Source organism: Microcebus murinus, chromosome 1 (assembly GCF_040939455.1).
Source record: "Microcebus murinus isolate Inina chromosome 1, M.murinus_Inina_mat1.0, whole genome shotgun sequence".
Classification (NCBI taxonomy): domain Eukaryota; kingdom Metazoa; phylum Chordata; class Mammalia; order Primates; family Cheirogaleidae; genus Microcebus; species Microcebus murinus.
The window spans coordinates 46585761-46601399 of NC_134104.1; the positions used below are offsets into that span (position 1 = coordinate 46585761).

At 37.7% G+C, this 15639-nt stretch overlaps 1 protein-coding gene across 1 annotated transcript in view; it reads right to left on the reverse strand.

Moving 5' to 3' along the window:
- The window catches only part of IMPG2 (interphotoreceptor matrix proteoglycan 2), a 92150-nt gene that overhangs the window by 22913 nt on the left and 53598 nt on the right, over positions 1-15639 (reverse strand). Inside the window, exons 10-11 of the mRNA XM_012779675.2 lie at positions 9061-9305; positions 5876-5958 (exon numbers count right to left, since the gene is read on the reverse strand). Of these exons, the coding sequence (XP_012635129.1) occupies positions 5876-5958; positions 9061-9305 (328 nt within the window). The remainder of the gene's footprint in view (positions 1-5875; positions 5959-9060; positions 9306-15639) is intronic.

Consider the following 15639-nt stretch of genomic DNA (forward strand, 5'->3'; position numbering starts at 1 on the left):
TCCCCTAGTGACTAATGCACAGGAGAGATAACAAAGAAGGTCATTGGCTACATGAAGAGATACCCTCAGTTTCATCCACTATTTTTAATCTAAAAACACTCTGTCAAGTAAACTTATTTTCTTTTGTGAAACTCAGTTATACCATCTCTTCCTGCCTTGTCCATACTGTTTTAATTAGATCCTATTTTAAGTGGGTTACCACGCCGGTTATTCTGTATTCTGGGGGGCTACCACGACAGATCCTTCTCTTCTTGCTCTCTGCCCTAGGAGGCTGGCCCCTGTGAACAGCATCATACCTGCTCCCTTGCTAGCTGTCTTCTGTTTTAGTTTGGACTATGGGAAGCACAACTCAAAGGACAGGAGGAGTGAAAGGCTGGGTATTTCTTCTCTGCTTCCTCCAAGCCTCAATACTGTGTCCCTCCACAATTACAGCTCTAGCTCTTGCTGGGCTCCAGGAACAGCATTTCTTCCCCTTGTCCTGTAATCCAACGGATGATAATGGCTCCCCACTGTTGTTACTCTCTGCATACCTCAGCATCCCTTTTTAGCTTTCTTAACCCTATCCACGCCCGTTAGTAAATCTATCTAGGTTCTCCTGCTACTATTGAGACCCTGGATGTGCCATATTATACAAATGCACCACCATTTTGTAGTGTAGTGCATTTAAAAATTCATAAACATTTGAATCATTTCTGTTAAAAAGTGATTAGATAATTCATAATGAAATATAAATGGCCAGCAAATAAGCAATGAAACTCAATTGAAATAACATGAACTAAAAATGATATCATTCTGCTTAAATATAATTAGAAATTTAAAATCTGGAAAGGAAAGAGAGGATGATTAAAAGTACATGATGTAATATTAGTAAATATTTTGGGCAATGTAGCTTTGATCTACAAAAAAAAAGAGGAATAGAAGCAAGACACATCTGGGCAATCTAGGCATTAGGCTGGAGTCTAATAGCCTGAGTCTGTTGAAGTGAATGTATGAGAGAAAAGGCAAGACATGTATAAAGAAAGAGGCAACTGAAGGCCATCCTCAAATGACTAGATACAACTGCAAATGAGCTACAGAGGAAGAGAAAGGTTTCAAGATAAGAAATTCCCTCTTGAGGAATTCCCCATCAGAAGTGAACCTGAGGATAATAAGAGTTGATTCACGAGTCAGGCCCCCCCAAAATGATCTAATCAGTTGGATGACTTCCGGCAATTTTCTAATAAGCTTTAAGAGCATGCATTCACCAGCAGCAGTTAACCTCACATTACTCTACACAGTGGGGGTGACTTGGGATTGCTGACCTGTGTGCAGGGTGATCCTATACAACTTAGCACCAATACATGCAAAGCTGCCTCATCCTTCTGCCTAGAGCAATGGTCCCTAACCTTTTTGGCACCAGGGACTGGTTTCATGGAAGACAAATTTTCAAAGGACCAGGACAGGATAATAGAGGATGGTTTCAGGATGATTCAAGCATTTATTGTGCAGTCAGACCTCTCTGCTAATGATAATCTGTATTTGCAGCCACTCCCCAGTGCTTCTGAGCATCACTGCCTCAGATCATTAGGCACTACATTCTCATAAGGAGCACACAACCTAGATCTATCAAACTACGGGCCACGTGGGGGTGTTTTTGCCTGTTTATTTTTTTACTTCAAAATAAGATATGTACAGTGTGCATAGGAATTTGTTCATAGTTTTTTTTAAACTGTAGTCCGGCCCTCCAATGGTCTGAGGGACAGTGAACTGGCCCCCTGTTTGAAAAGTTTGAGGACCCCTGCAGAAGAGCTTGTGCTCCTATGAGACTCTTAATGCTGCTGCTGATCTGACAGGAGGTGGAGCTTATGCAGTGACGCGAGGGATGGGGAGCAGCTGCACATACAGATGAAGCTTAGCTCAGGTGCCCGCCACTCACTGCTTGCTGTGCAGGCCAGTTCCTAACAGGCCATGGACCAATACCAGTCTGTGGCCCCGGGGGTTGGGGACTGCAGGCCTAGAGGGTTTAAATTATTCTGGGTCCTCAAGAACGGACTAGATGGAGAAAGCAAGAGTTCAAGTGCAGATAAATAGAAGACAATAAATTGAAGTCTAGAAAGTGAAAGGAAAAAAAATTAAGTAAAAATACCAGTTTTTGGCTTGCCAAAGGCTCATGTGGTTTACAAGGCCATCCTTTGGTTTATAAAAATCTTTTTTTCTTTCTTTCTTTCTTTTTTTGAGACAGAGTCTCACCCTGTCACCCTGGGTAGAGTGCAGTGGTGTCATCCTAGCTCACTGCAACCTCAAACTTACGGGCTCAAGCCATCCTCCTTCCTCAGCCTCCCAAGTAGCTGGGACTACAGGAACATGACATAACGCCTGGCTAATTTTTCTATTTTTAGTGGAGACGGGATCTCACTCTTGCTCAGCCTGGTCTTGAACTCCTGAGCCCAAGCAATCCTCCTGCCTAAGGCTCCCAGAGTGCTAGGATTACAGGTGTGAGCCCAGCCTTATAAAAATCTTATGTTGGGAAGGGAGACTAAGCATGCACATGTATGTGAATATAACAAAAGTATCAAACTTTAGAACTTAGAAGGAGTCATAAGAATCAGTAGTCCAACCATGTCTATTAAAGATAAGGAGCTGAGGTTCATAGAAGTAAAATGCCCAAAGTCACAAAAAATAGAGAAAAAATTAGAACCAGAAGTCGAGTCCCTAGATTTCTCAGTACCAGTACTTTCCCCACTATAACAGTGACTCATGCAGAAGTCTCTATAAGTATATACTCCCAGATGGTGAAAGGATTCCCAGAGGAGAAACTGGAACCAACAGACTTGGCAGTCCATGCTCATTTGGGTTACCATATTCCACAGATCTACAAGGTTCAGGCAAACACAGAGGGGATTGAGAGAGAGAGGCCATTTCCTAATATTTAATTGTGTGCTCTATAGAATATGGAGGCTGTCTGTATAGAAAGAAAGATCTCTTCTTTCTTTTTCTAGTATTTAAAACCATATATCTATTTAGGGAAAAGTAAGAAGGCCATTTGCTCAATAACAAGTTCTATTTTTCAAAAACTAGTTACAGTATGCCAGAACTCCTTTAAACACTACATATATGATTAGTTCATTTAGCCTTGGAAAACCAAAATTATATAATTACTGCTATTATTTCATTTTTTTAAAAAAGTACTTTCCATACTAGGAAATTCACTTTTTTTCCCTCTTAATTATCTAATGCTACTTTAAGAGATGTGTTAAAGCTACCCATGCTTGCAGCTGAATTAGGCATATTTACATTCTTGCAAATTCCAAATGTGCTTTTCCTTTCAATTCCAAGTAAGATGGCTTGAGCTCTCTAATCCATGCTTAAGAAATAGAGTTTTATCAGACAGAGCCTATGACCTGACACACATTAGGAAAGCAGCTTAATCCTCAAGGAAGAAGAAGTCCTCAAGCGATATACATTATTTCAATTTATCTATAAACTAAATGCCTTTCATTTCATAAAAATTAAAAGTCGAACATATAAAATCTTTGATAAAAGTCAAGTCACTAATAGGCAACATAAAATGTAAAAGTAAACAATTTGACTTTTCAGATAAAAAAAGGACAACCATCCATTCCAAATAAATACCCCCTTAAACATGGCATGGCAATGAAGCTTTCTCATACATTTTGAAAGGTGGACACTTACATGCCAGGAATAGCACTTCATTTATTTTTATACCAATAGATGTTCTCATAGTAACAAATTCAATTCATGAATTCTTTTAGTTCAATTGTAGTATATTGACAAGTTTAATATCATATTGGCCAGTTTCATTTCTGTTAATGCCAATTGAAAAGCTTGCTAGTGCTATAGAAAACATACTCTGCAACATGTGATTTTCCAAGTCAGGATGCCAGAAAAGTGTCAAATTTAACAATCCAACATTCCTATCTTTAAAACAATTTAAAAAAATCAAATCTAAAGAAAATAAACATAACTTCTATAATAGAGTAAAATCTTACTAACAGTTAGAAAAGGAAGAAAGGAATAGAAGGTGGGTTGATAGGAGGAAGGGAAGGAAATAAAAAGAAAGGAATAACCAGATATTTATAATAAATCATTCCTTTTATCATGTCTTATAATCTACTAACATTCCAATGTCTCCTTAAATTATTAATGCCCTAAAGTAACCGCTATTCAAAAATAAGGAGTTGGGTTAAATGCAAATGGAACCACTGCAACATAAATGAACAAATGAGCCCAGTTAGTGCTAGCCATCGTTAATGGGGCAGCCACAGCCATGCTCTAGCCACTTTCTGCCACAAAGAAATGTGACTTTAATGGTATCAGATCTTTCTGGTTTTCAAAAGAAACTAGCAATCTTCATTTTTACATAAAAATCTCCTCGTTTTTAAATATTGGCTTACTTTTAAAAATCTGGCCCCAGAGTGTATATCTGGAGCCGGATCTAGCTGGTCTCCAGATTGCAACCTCTGTTTTTTGTAGGCATCCCTGTCTTTACACTGTGATTCTAAAATATCATCAAAAGCTCCTCCTGTGGTTAGAGAAGCCCCAGGCCCAGTGTAATAAGGAGAAGTGGAGACTGGTGGCGCCATCACCACTGCCTGCCACTGCACCCTGGATGGACTTCTAGGACAGTATTTGCATCACCCTGTTTGTTTAGAAATCTGTCTACTACCGCCAGACTGGAAACTTCTTGTAGGCAGGGCCACACCTTATTCATCTTAGTTTCTTCAGCACTTGGCACATGAAAAGCACAAAATAAATATATTTGAATGAATGAATAAGTGAATGAATAAATACACATCAAATGAATATACTCTCTGATGTCAATCTCCCCAATCTTTTTTCTCTAAATATATAACTCAGTGAAAAGATTATTTCCAGTGATTCCACATTGCAAAATTGAGTTGCTCTATAATTAAGTAGAAGAAATGGCTAGAGATTAATGGTTAAATGAACTGGGAGCATGCTTTATAAATTTCTATTGCTGGATTAAAGCTAAGAAACAAGTATTTCAAATAGCTGATCTGAAACACAAAAGAAGTCTTAAGAAGGTAGAAGAAGGGGACAGTGTAGATGAGAAGGAAGTTTCCCTACTGTGTCTATGTGAGAATCACAGATTTCTGCACTCATTGTAGATAGGTAAGTCTCTAGCAGTGTTGTAGTTGTAGTTGTCACTGTTGTTTTAACAGCACTTGAGAAAGCCATTTCCTTTTCTACCAGATGCCTACCTAAAAGTGAAGTGGCAAGTGGAAACGTGGAGGGGAAGGAGTTCCTGATGGAGCTGAATGGTAAGAACAAAAAGGAGTGTTTATTCCACGCTGTTTCTGCACAAATGGAAAAGTTTTCAGTCCAGGTTATAAGGAGGCCTGATTTAGAGTCCCTGTCATGTGTCAGCTAGCCCATATTTTCACTCTTCCTTCTCTCCCTTCAATACACACAGTTCTCTAGTCCTTGGAGCCTAAACTTTCTTTTTTCACTATAATCTTTGACACAAAAATCCATACTCTGTACCTATGTACATCAATTTATAGTCTTAGCTATAAAAACGATTTCTGGATAACTCTTAAAAAAAACAACTCAGTGGGAATTTAATAGCTTAATTATCACCAAACAAGTAGGAACCATAAATAAGTTTTCTACCAAGTGTGGAGTTTGGCAATGTAGACTTAACCACTGCGGAAGACTTAACCACCACTACATTTTCTGAACCAACACTTGGTACCTGTGAGCTGACAACTATGAGTAATGTTCCAGGGATGATGCAAGAGAATATTTGAAATGGGAACAGCTTGGGAAATTCATGATGCCAAAATAAGCAGGTGAGGGTACAAAGGAGAGAAGCTTGAGGGCCTGCCTCTAGGCAAAAAACATAGAAACATACCAGAATAGAGGATGGCGTTGCCTGAAGACTTGAGCTTTGGGCGTTCCAAACTTCTTCAGCTTGGGGAAGCAAAACTCCTCTCACTGAGAAAAAAACAATATTAAAGAACATTTTTAGTTGAGACACTGTTGTATTTAAAGTGAGTTTAGATTTTGACAGAACAGATGGGGCAGATTTGCTTATAAAATGTTTGCTACTTTATTCAGATATTATTTTATTTATATTAACACAATCCATCTGAATTATAAAATTACATTTAGGACACTCCTATATTATTTCCTTTCCCTTCTCAAGTCAGTTTTTACTCTTCAAGATTCCTATGACAGTTCTTTTTAAATTGATTTTTTTTATGTTAAGTAAAAAAGTTGTACTGAAATTTCAATTCATTTGGTGGATGCTAAGAATGGTTGAAAAGCATGAAAAATGATTTCTTTCTTGGCAGAAGGTATATTTGAAAAATAGGCAAGGACACCAAAAAGCTTCATTGCTATAACCATATTAAAGACCAATAAAGGGAATAGATTGTAGAATTTAATTTGGCAAAGATTTACTGAATCCTTGCTATTTACCATAGACTTTACCGAAGTTGAGGCTATAAACATTAATAAAACCAAGTTTCTTTTCTGGGAACATTGCCTATGTCAGAGAGATATGCACAAATTAGAAATTATAAAATGATGTGAGGGGTATATATATGATATATGGGAACACAGAAAAAGAATCAATAGATTTTGCCTGGAGGGGAGAGGGAATTGATAAAAGCTAAAAGGAAGGAATTTCCAGAAGGGTGATCTGGTGTATGCAACCAAAACTAGAAGCAGAGTCTCTTTATTCACCTGTTCCCACTAACCTGACAGAGTGGGGTCAAGCAGAAGTCAAAACTCTATTTGGTTTAATATTTTTCAAAACTCTTTTCAACTGTGTATACTTGTCTATGGCAAATAAGCTCCACGAGATCAAGGATGATCGTATCTTTTGAGATGATAATCAAGTTACCTAGAAAGCTGCAGCCATTCAGAACTATGAAGTTGGCATGACAACAGAAATGTATTTTAGGGAAAAAATTCTGAGTAATTGAAACACACATCAAACGAAAGGCCAAGGCACCTGAATTAGTTGGTACTAGATATTTTAAAGCTTTTGTTGAACTTCCTTACCAATTCTAAGAGGGTTGTTGGCCTCTTTTTTAGGACACCCTTTAGGAGGTAGCTTCTTGCCCAGTCTCATTAAAGGAAGATCTGGCAATGATGCTTGTGGATGTCATTTCCTAAACAACCACACGTTGCCTATCATATACCGTAATCCTCATGCCATTCCCCACCACGCTGGTTACTGACCATGGTGTTTGCACCTTCTGCTCAATTTTGGTTCCAATCTCCCTTAGGTCATGAACTCTTAAATATATCTTTTCTCTATTTGATCCCAATATCCAGATTCCTAGACCCTTCTGCCCACATGCTGTCCCTATGGTTAGTACCTAACTAGTCTCTATTAGCCTCACCAAAAGGACTTCTGCAGTTTAAAATTATAACAAGTTTCTCTGTTCACTATTTTATCTAGCCCAAGTAGTCCAGCAAGATTCAACAATGGAAAGGGGAGCATATGAGGAAGTGAGCCCAGGGTACCTGCTTTGCTCCCTGCAAAGTCTCCCCAATGTTTAAGAGCAGATAGCTTTGTATCACTATCATCCACTGGAGAGAGAAATTCTCCATCTTACAGTCCTATGTAACTCACATAAAGTTCAGGCCAATTTGTGGCCCTGTCTCAGCAGAATGTCACATTAAAGAAACATGAGTCCAGCAGTCAAAATAGTTGAAAAGCAATTTAAAGTTTTAGTCCAGCCCATCAAAAATAAACAAACAAAAAAACTATTTGAGGAATAAGGAATTATGTCACACACAGTAAAATGTTATTAAAACTTTCTCTCTCTCTCTCTCTCTCTCTCTCTCGCTCTCTCTCTCTCTCACACACACACACACACACACACACACACAACTACCTGGAAAGACAAGACTTACCTTTCTCTCTCTCTAAATATTTTTCTCCAAACTCCAACACAAAAAATCTTGATTCCCAAAGTACTTTTCTACTCACCTTTCAAACCTATTCTATCCTCTTCCATTAATAATTTTCTGTTCTTCCTATGTAAATCTCTCTGGCTTCTCTAGTGTCTTTTTGTTTGTTTGTTTGTTTATTTATACACACACACACACACACACACACACACACACACACACACACACACAGCCTAGGTGAAGGCTGCCTGACAGGACAGAGGCTCTTTTCTCTTTAAAATGTGTGGGAGGTGGAGAGGCTGTAAAAATGCATCTTTGTTAGTATTGCCTCTCACATGAGGATTTTCCTCTTTAGCAGCTGGTACTTCTCCCACGCTGTCATTTCCATAAAGTATACTCCACTGCACATTGTAACAGCCAAACTACCAATGCAGAAGAAATCATGAAGAAGCAAATACGAGGTAGCAAGTAAAGTAACAAGACACTGTGTCCCTGATAAGTTAACATGTTGCACACTAGTAGCCAGATTCTTAGCAAGCTTTAGTCCCAGGTTGACTGGGCCACCCATTAGCCTCCACATCCAGGGTAGATACTCTCTTTGTGATAATCCTAGATCTACCTGTTCATTATAGACCATAACTGGATCTCTATAGCTATCTGAATTTAAAGTCAGTATTGGATTCCCTGGGATTCTGCCCAGTACCCATTATCAGTTCTCTGACCTCCATCTTTGATTATCTTTCCTGCTCCTCTTCTGATCTCTGACTTGTAAGCCATTACTGGCTGACTTACCTTGGATAGTTCATGTCTTGGTTGCCTGGGCAGCATATAGCCTGTTTCAATTCATACTTTCAGGTACTACTTTCACTTTTTCTTACGCTTTGCTCCCATTTCTCTGAACTATTTCTGTCATGCTATTCTCTACTTTTCCCACTCTGTCTACAAATATTCCAGAGATCCCCTCATTAGTATTTCCAAAATAGCTGCATGGAGAGAGCTCCATTCATATCAGATGGTTCCTGTCTCATACAGTCTAGAGAACAGCATGAGAACAGTTCTCTAAATTTATGTGTCAGAACCACATATATTTAAGGAAATTAGTTTTCACCAGACCATACTGGAAAAGAAACTAAAACTATACAAAGAATTCACGATGGGTATCAAACTCACCATTGATAAGCTGAAGGGAGTCAGGATCTGGATTCAAAGAGGTGTTCCCCAGCAAAAAATTCTGGTGCAGTGTCTCGGCAATATAATCTCTGAAGTTACTAATTGTATAAACAGCAGTGGGTTTATCATCCAATTCCACAAGGCCATGGTTTTCTACCTTGTTGGAGTGAAGGCTAATTAGGTCCCAGGTCGTATTGCTGATGGCCTGGCCATTGAAAGTAACAGCATACTGAACATCAATGCCACTATGGATGAAAAGAGAGAATAGATTAGATCCAGCTAAGGAAGCACAAAAGAGCACTGAACCCATGGAGAACAAACACTAGACTTAGAAGGGGAGTCTCAAAAAGCAAGGATTCTATTAATATCACCATTCTTTTCAGACTCTGGGTAGCCCTCTGCCATCCCCTTGTCCTTCCTGAAGAATGGAGGGTCACAGCTCTGAGAATAGGGAAAGACTTCCAAGGAAGCTACAGAGGCAACCCCCACATTCTCACCCTTTCTTTCCTCCTTCAAACCAACTCCTCCCTTCACTATCAGCCTGCTTCCTTCTTTCCCTATTAGCATTTCTCCCTCCAATTAAAAAAAGAAAAAGCCTTTCTAATTCCTCCCAACAATGGAAAATCCTTTCATATCACTTTATTGTTGTTGGATGACACAAAACATAGTTAACATAGATAACTAAAACATAGTTATTTATTATGGAAGAAAAATTATGAAAACTTGGAAATAAAGCAAATTGATGATTCATTATTTTCTCCCAAATTTCATATCAGAGTATTTTCTAATATGACAGTTCGTTCAGGAGACATGTTTTTGTTTGATGTCCCAGATAATTTACAGTTCTATAAATTTTAAGACTAAATTGTGAAAAACTACTATGATGTGATTTTTTTTCTTGGCCTGGTAGGAAACAAAACTCTAAAGTTTATGATTTTACTACCCTCCAGGGCATTAACCAATTTTGTATCTAACTTAGTAATCTTTTCCCAATTAACTGTATAAATTTTTAGAGGTTTTAAATCCTCTAAAAAACTAGCTCTGATTTTTTTTTTCTGGCTGACGTCCTCATTAATGAATTATGTAAAATCAAAAAATAAATAACTGTCTGGGAATTAGGCTTTTTCACTATCCACCTTTTCATAAGCAAACAAAGAGAAGTCTTCTTGGAATAAAAGATAGAAAGAAAATAAATAAGTAGGAGTTCATGTGTTATTTGGCATTTTATTAAATAGTCATTTGAAGATCAAATGACATCAGAATATAAAATTTTAAAGCAAATGGAAATAGTTCTCTAGACTCTAACTCAGATTTCTCTAACAACAAAAAGCTAACATTTTGTAAGTGCTTATAATGTGACAGGCATTTTACATACTCTCATTTAATTTTCATAACAACATGAAAACAATTTTATTATCTTCAAAATATTGTTGAGGAAATAAAACTTTATAGTAATTAAAAGACTTAAAATTTCATAACATAAATGTGGTAGAGTCAAAATTTAAACACAAATCTGATGCTATCATCTACATTCTGACCTACTATGCTACACTCTCAGTAGGTTTAATTAGACTATTACTAGAAAAGTCATTATGAGGACAGCTCTATACCAGGCACCACTCTGACTTCCAGCCAGTCTGTGGGCACAGCCATCATAGGCAGTACCCAGAGCAAGCACGCCGAGATCTCTCCAGAAGAAAGGAGAACACTACCTTCCCAGAGAAAAACCACTTACGACAGACATTCAATGAAAGCAATTTGCTACTTTCAGACATTCTGTAGCACAAAACAACTCCCAAATCAAGGCATAAAAATAAATTGAGCTAAATAAATAAATAAATTCAGTGCTTCTTTCTCTGAACTTACATATTCTTACATATTCTGTGATTATAGCCTTTGTTGTTTTGTAAAAAGATTCCGTTTACAGTGACTGTCTCAGTCTTTCCTTGAGGTTTTGTTTTTTGTTTTTTTTTTAATAATTTCTATTTTAAAATATTAGGGGGTAGAAGTGTTGCTACATGGATGCACCATGTAATGCTGAAGTCAGAGCTTTTAGTGTGCCTGTTACCAGAATAGTGTACATTGTACCTGATAGGCAAGATTTTATTCCTCACTCCTTCTTACTCTCCCCCTTCTTAGTCTCCAATGTCCTTAAAACCATTTTATGAGCAGATGTCCCCATCGTTTATCTCCCTCTTGTTAGTGAGAACATACAGCGTTTGTTTTTCCATTTCTGAGACACTTCACTTAGGATGATTTCTCCAGATCCATTTAAGTTGCTGCAAATGGCATTATTTCATTCCTTTTTATGGCTGAGTAGTACTCCACGGTGTGTGTGTACACACACACACACACACACACACATATATATACACACACATATATATACACACACACACATTTTCTTTATCCACTCATCAATTGATGGGCACTTTTTGATATGCTGTTGAATTCAGTTTGCTAGTATTTTGTTGAGTATGTTTGCAGCTATGTTCATAAGGGATATTGGTCTGTAGTTTGCCTTTTTTGCTGTGTACTTTCCTTGCTTTGGTATCAGGGTAATACTGGTTTTCTCGAGTTAGGGAGGGTTCCCTCTTTCTTAATGTTATGGAATAGTTTCAGCAGAATGGGGGCCGGTTCTTCTTTGTAGGTCTGGTAGAATTTGGCTGTGAATGTCCTGTGGCTTTTTGTTGTTGTTGTTGTTGTTAGGAGATTTTTAAATTATTATTATTGTTTCAATCTCACCACTCATTATTGATCTATTCAGGATTTCTATTTCTTCCTGATTCAGGATTGGGAGGTTGTGTGTTTCCAAGAATGTATCCATTTCCTCTGGGTTTTTGATTAATTGTTTGTGTAGAGGTTTTCATAGAGTCACAGATGACATTTCTGTGGTATCAGTTGTGGTTTCTCCTTTACATTTCTGGTTGAGCTTATTTGAGTCCTTTCTCTTCTATTTCTGGTTAATCTGGCTAGTCATCTATTGATTTTGTTTATCTTTTCAAAAAGCCAACTTTTTGTTTCATTGATCCTTTGTAATTTTGTTCGTTTCCATTTTGTTTAGTTCTGCTTTAAGCTTTGGTCTTTCTTTCCTTCTACTAGCTTTCAGTTTGGTTTGTTCTTCTATTTCTAGTTCCTCAAGGTGTGGCATTAGGTTGTTAATTTTTAACCTTTCTGTCTTTTTCATGTAAGTGTTTAAGGCTATGAACTTTTCCTTAGCACTGCTTTTGATGTATCCCATAGATTTTGGAAGCTTGTGTCGCCTCTGTCATTCAATTCAAAAAATTTTTAATTTCCATCTTGACTTCATCAAGGATCATTCAGCAGGAGGCTGTTTTAATTTCCATGTATTTTGGTAGTTTTGAGAGTTCCTCTTGGAATTGAATTCTAGTTTCATCACATTATAGTCTGAGAAGATACATAGTATGATGTTGATTTTTCTACATTTGCTGAGACTTGTTTTGTGGGCTAATATATTATCTATCTTGGAAAGTATCCCATATGCTGATGAGAAGAATGTATATTCTGCAGTTTTAGGGATATAATGTTCTGTAAATGTCTGTTAGTTCCATTTGTTCTAGAGTCCCATTTAAGTTTCATTGTTGGTCTTCTGCCTCAATGATCTATATAGTTCTGCCGGAGGAATGTTGAAGTCCCTGGCTATTATGATTCTGGCTGTTTCTTTCCTTCCTTAGATCTAGTAAAGTTTTACAAATTTAGGAGCTTCTGTGTTAGGTGCATATATATTTAGGATTATTATATCTTCTTGTTGAATTGATCCCTTTATCATTATATAATGACTATCATTGTCTTTTTTTTACCATTGTTGATTTAAAGTCTATTGTGTCTAATATGAAAATAGCTACCCCTGTTGATTTTTCATTTCCATTTGCATGAAATTTTTTTTCTTTTTTCTCCTTTTATTTCGTCATATTACAGGGGTACAAATATCGTTGGAGTTACATATATTGCCCCTACCACCCCTCCCCCCAACCGTGCCAAAGCTTCAACCATGTCCAACCCCCAGGTGGTGCGTACCACACTCATTATGTAAGTATACTCCCTTCCCCTCCTCCCCCCTCCCACCTCCCCACCACCCAATAAAAGTGTTTTTTGTTTGTTTTTTTGACATTTTGATTACATTGTATATCTTTGCCTCTCCCCTAAGAAGGGTTATTTTTTCTACCTCTTTCTCTTGAGTCTCTGAGAATCTTTACCAGTTAAATGGATTTCTTAGAGATAGTATATATTTGGGTTTGGTTTTGTTTTTTATCCATTCAGCTAATCTACATCTTTTAAGGGGAGCATTAAGACCATTCACATTCAATGTTAGTATTGATATGTGAGATACTGTTCTGATCCTCATTTGGATTGTTACCCAGTTTTGTTCCCTTCCTTGTGTTACTGTTTTATAAAAGCTATGCCTTTTAACTTTTGGGTGTTGTTACACTGGTGGGTATCGATTGTTCTGTTCCATGTATTGAACACTTTTAAGCATTCCTTGTAGGACAATTCTAGTGATGACAAATTCCCTTTGTGTTTGTTTGTCTGAGAAAGATTTTATTTCTCCTTTATTTATTAAACATAGTTTTTCGGGATACAAAATTCTTCATTGGCAGTTACTCTGTTTAAGGAGACTAAGGACAGGACCCCATTCTTTTCTGGCTTATAAGGTTTCTGTTGTGAGAAGTCTGCTGTTAGTTTGATGGGTTTTCCTTTGTAAGTTCCCTGATATTTTCACCTCATGGCTCACAGGAGCTCCTCCTTCACATTGACTTTGGCCAGTCTGATGACCATATGCCTTGGTGATGCCCTTTTTGCAATTAATCTTCCAAGTGTTCACTAAGTTTCTTGTATCTGGATGTCTAAATCTCTAGCAAGACCAGGGAAGTTTCCTTCAATTATTCCCTCGAACAGGTTTTCCAGATGTTTTGCTTTTTCTTCTTCCCCCTCAGGGATGCCTAGGATTCTTATATTCAGATATTTTACATAATCTCATATTTTGTAGATTTTGTTCATTCCTCTTGATTCTTTAGAGATGTCTTCAAGCTCTGAAATTTTTTCTTCTGCTTGTTCTAGTCTATCCTTAAAACTTTCCACTGTGTTTTCTATTCCCTAAGTGAAATTTTCATTTCCAGAAGTTCTATTTGTTTGTTTGTTTTTTAACATAATACCTCTACCTCTATAATTATTTTTTCATTCATGTCCTGAATTATTTTTCTGGTTTCTCTGAGTTGGTTTACCATTTTCTCTTGGATTTCACTTGGCTTCCTTACAATCCATATTTGAAATTCTTTATCTGTCCTGTCAGTATTTTTTTTTTTTTTTTGGTTGGGATCTATTGACAGAGTGTTGATATGCTTCTTGGGGGAGACCTTTCACTCTGATTTTTCACACTTCCTTATTTCTTGCACTGATTCCTTCTCATCTGGAACAGCTGTTGCATTTTGGTTTTGGATTATCTTTTGTTTAGATGGGATTTCCCCCCCCCCTTCTCTTAAGTGTGTACCCTATAACATATGTTGGGTAAGGACCTTTGGCTTTTCTTGTGGGTACTTTGATGGGGTTTAGGTTCTGGATGGATACTTTGCTTATAGATATCCTTAGTATGGTGGCTTTCTCAGTTGCTAGTTATTTGTAGGCTATAGCAGGGGTATACTATGTGTGTGTGCAGATCCCCTGTCTCTTGTTGACAATGGGAGATGGAGGTCTTTGAAATCCTTTCTCTTTCCCCAGCCCTGTGACCTTCTTAACAGTGTGAATTATATTGGGATGCCCAGTTTAATCTCTAAGACAGCAGTTGATACGTGTGAGTAAAAATCAACCACACCCTATATGATTGAATTGGTAAATGCTGTAATGGGCTGTACAAGTTGTCCTCTCTGCCAGTAAGTGGCACTTGGCAGAAAGAGCCAGCTGCAGTGCTGTTTTCTAGGACCTGTGACTGGCTCTAGTTGATCAGGAAAAGCACCCAGGTGTCTCAGGCAGTGGATGGGTCCCTAAAGCTCCCAGGTCACTCCTTTTTGTGTTCCACCACAGCAGAGGTTGGTGGAGGAGTGAGGCTGGGTGGGGATGGCTAAGATGAGCCTGCATTCAGCCTACATAAAGGCAAGCACAAGAGCTGTCTCTGTAAGTATCAACATAATAAGGATATCATGGAGTCTACAAAAAAAAAAAAAAAAAGGAATTAGTCAACTAATTTATGTTATGGTTTAGTAGAAAGCTTCTGGCCAGAATATTGGTCAGATAGATACACATTAGAGATAGCAACAAGCTAGCATCATGGCTTGATGATACTGGCTGTTAAGATCATACAACTTCCTTTTTCTGATTTCAAGCTTACAAAGGAAAGTTTTGATTATAATGCTCTATAAATTTCCCTATGGGGAGAGAATGCATGAGTAGCCAATGCAATAAATGATCAGGTTGGCAGATATATTTCTCTTTTTAAATAGGTCAATGACATCCTAGAGAATTTACTGTCTGCTGTGGTTTGATAAGCATGAATGGTCTTAAGATATCTCTCCTTCCTGGAAGCACTGGCTGGTCTGGACCTCTTCTGGCTTGCATGGTACAGAT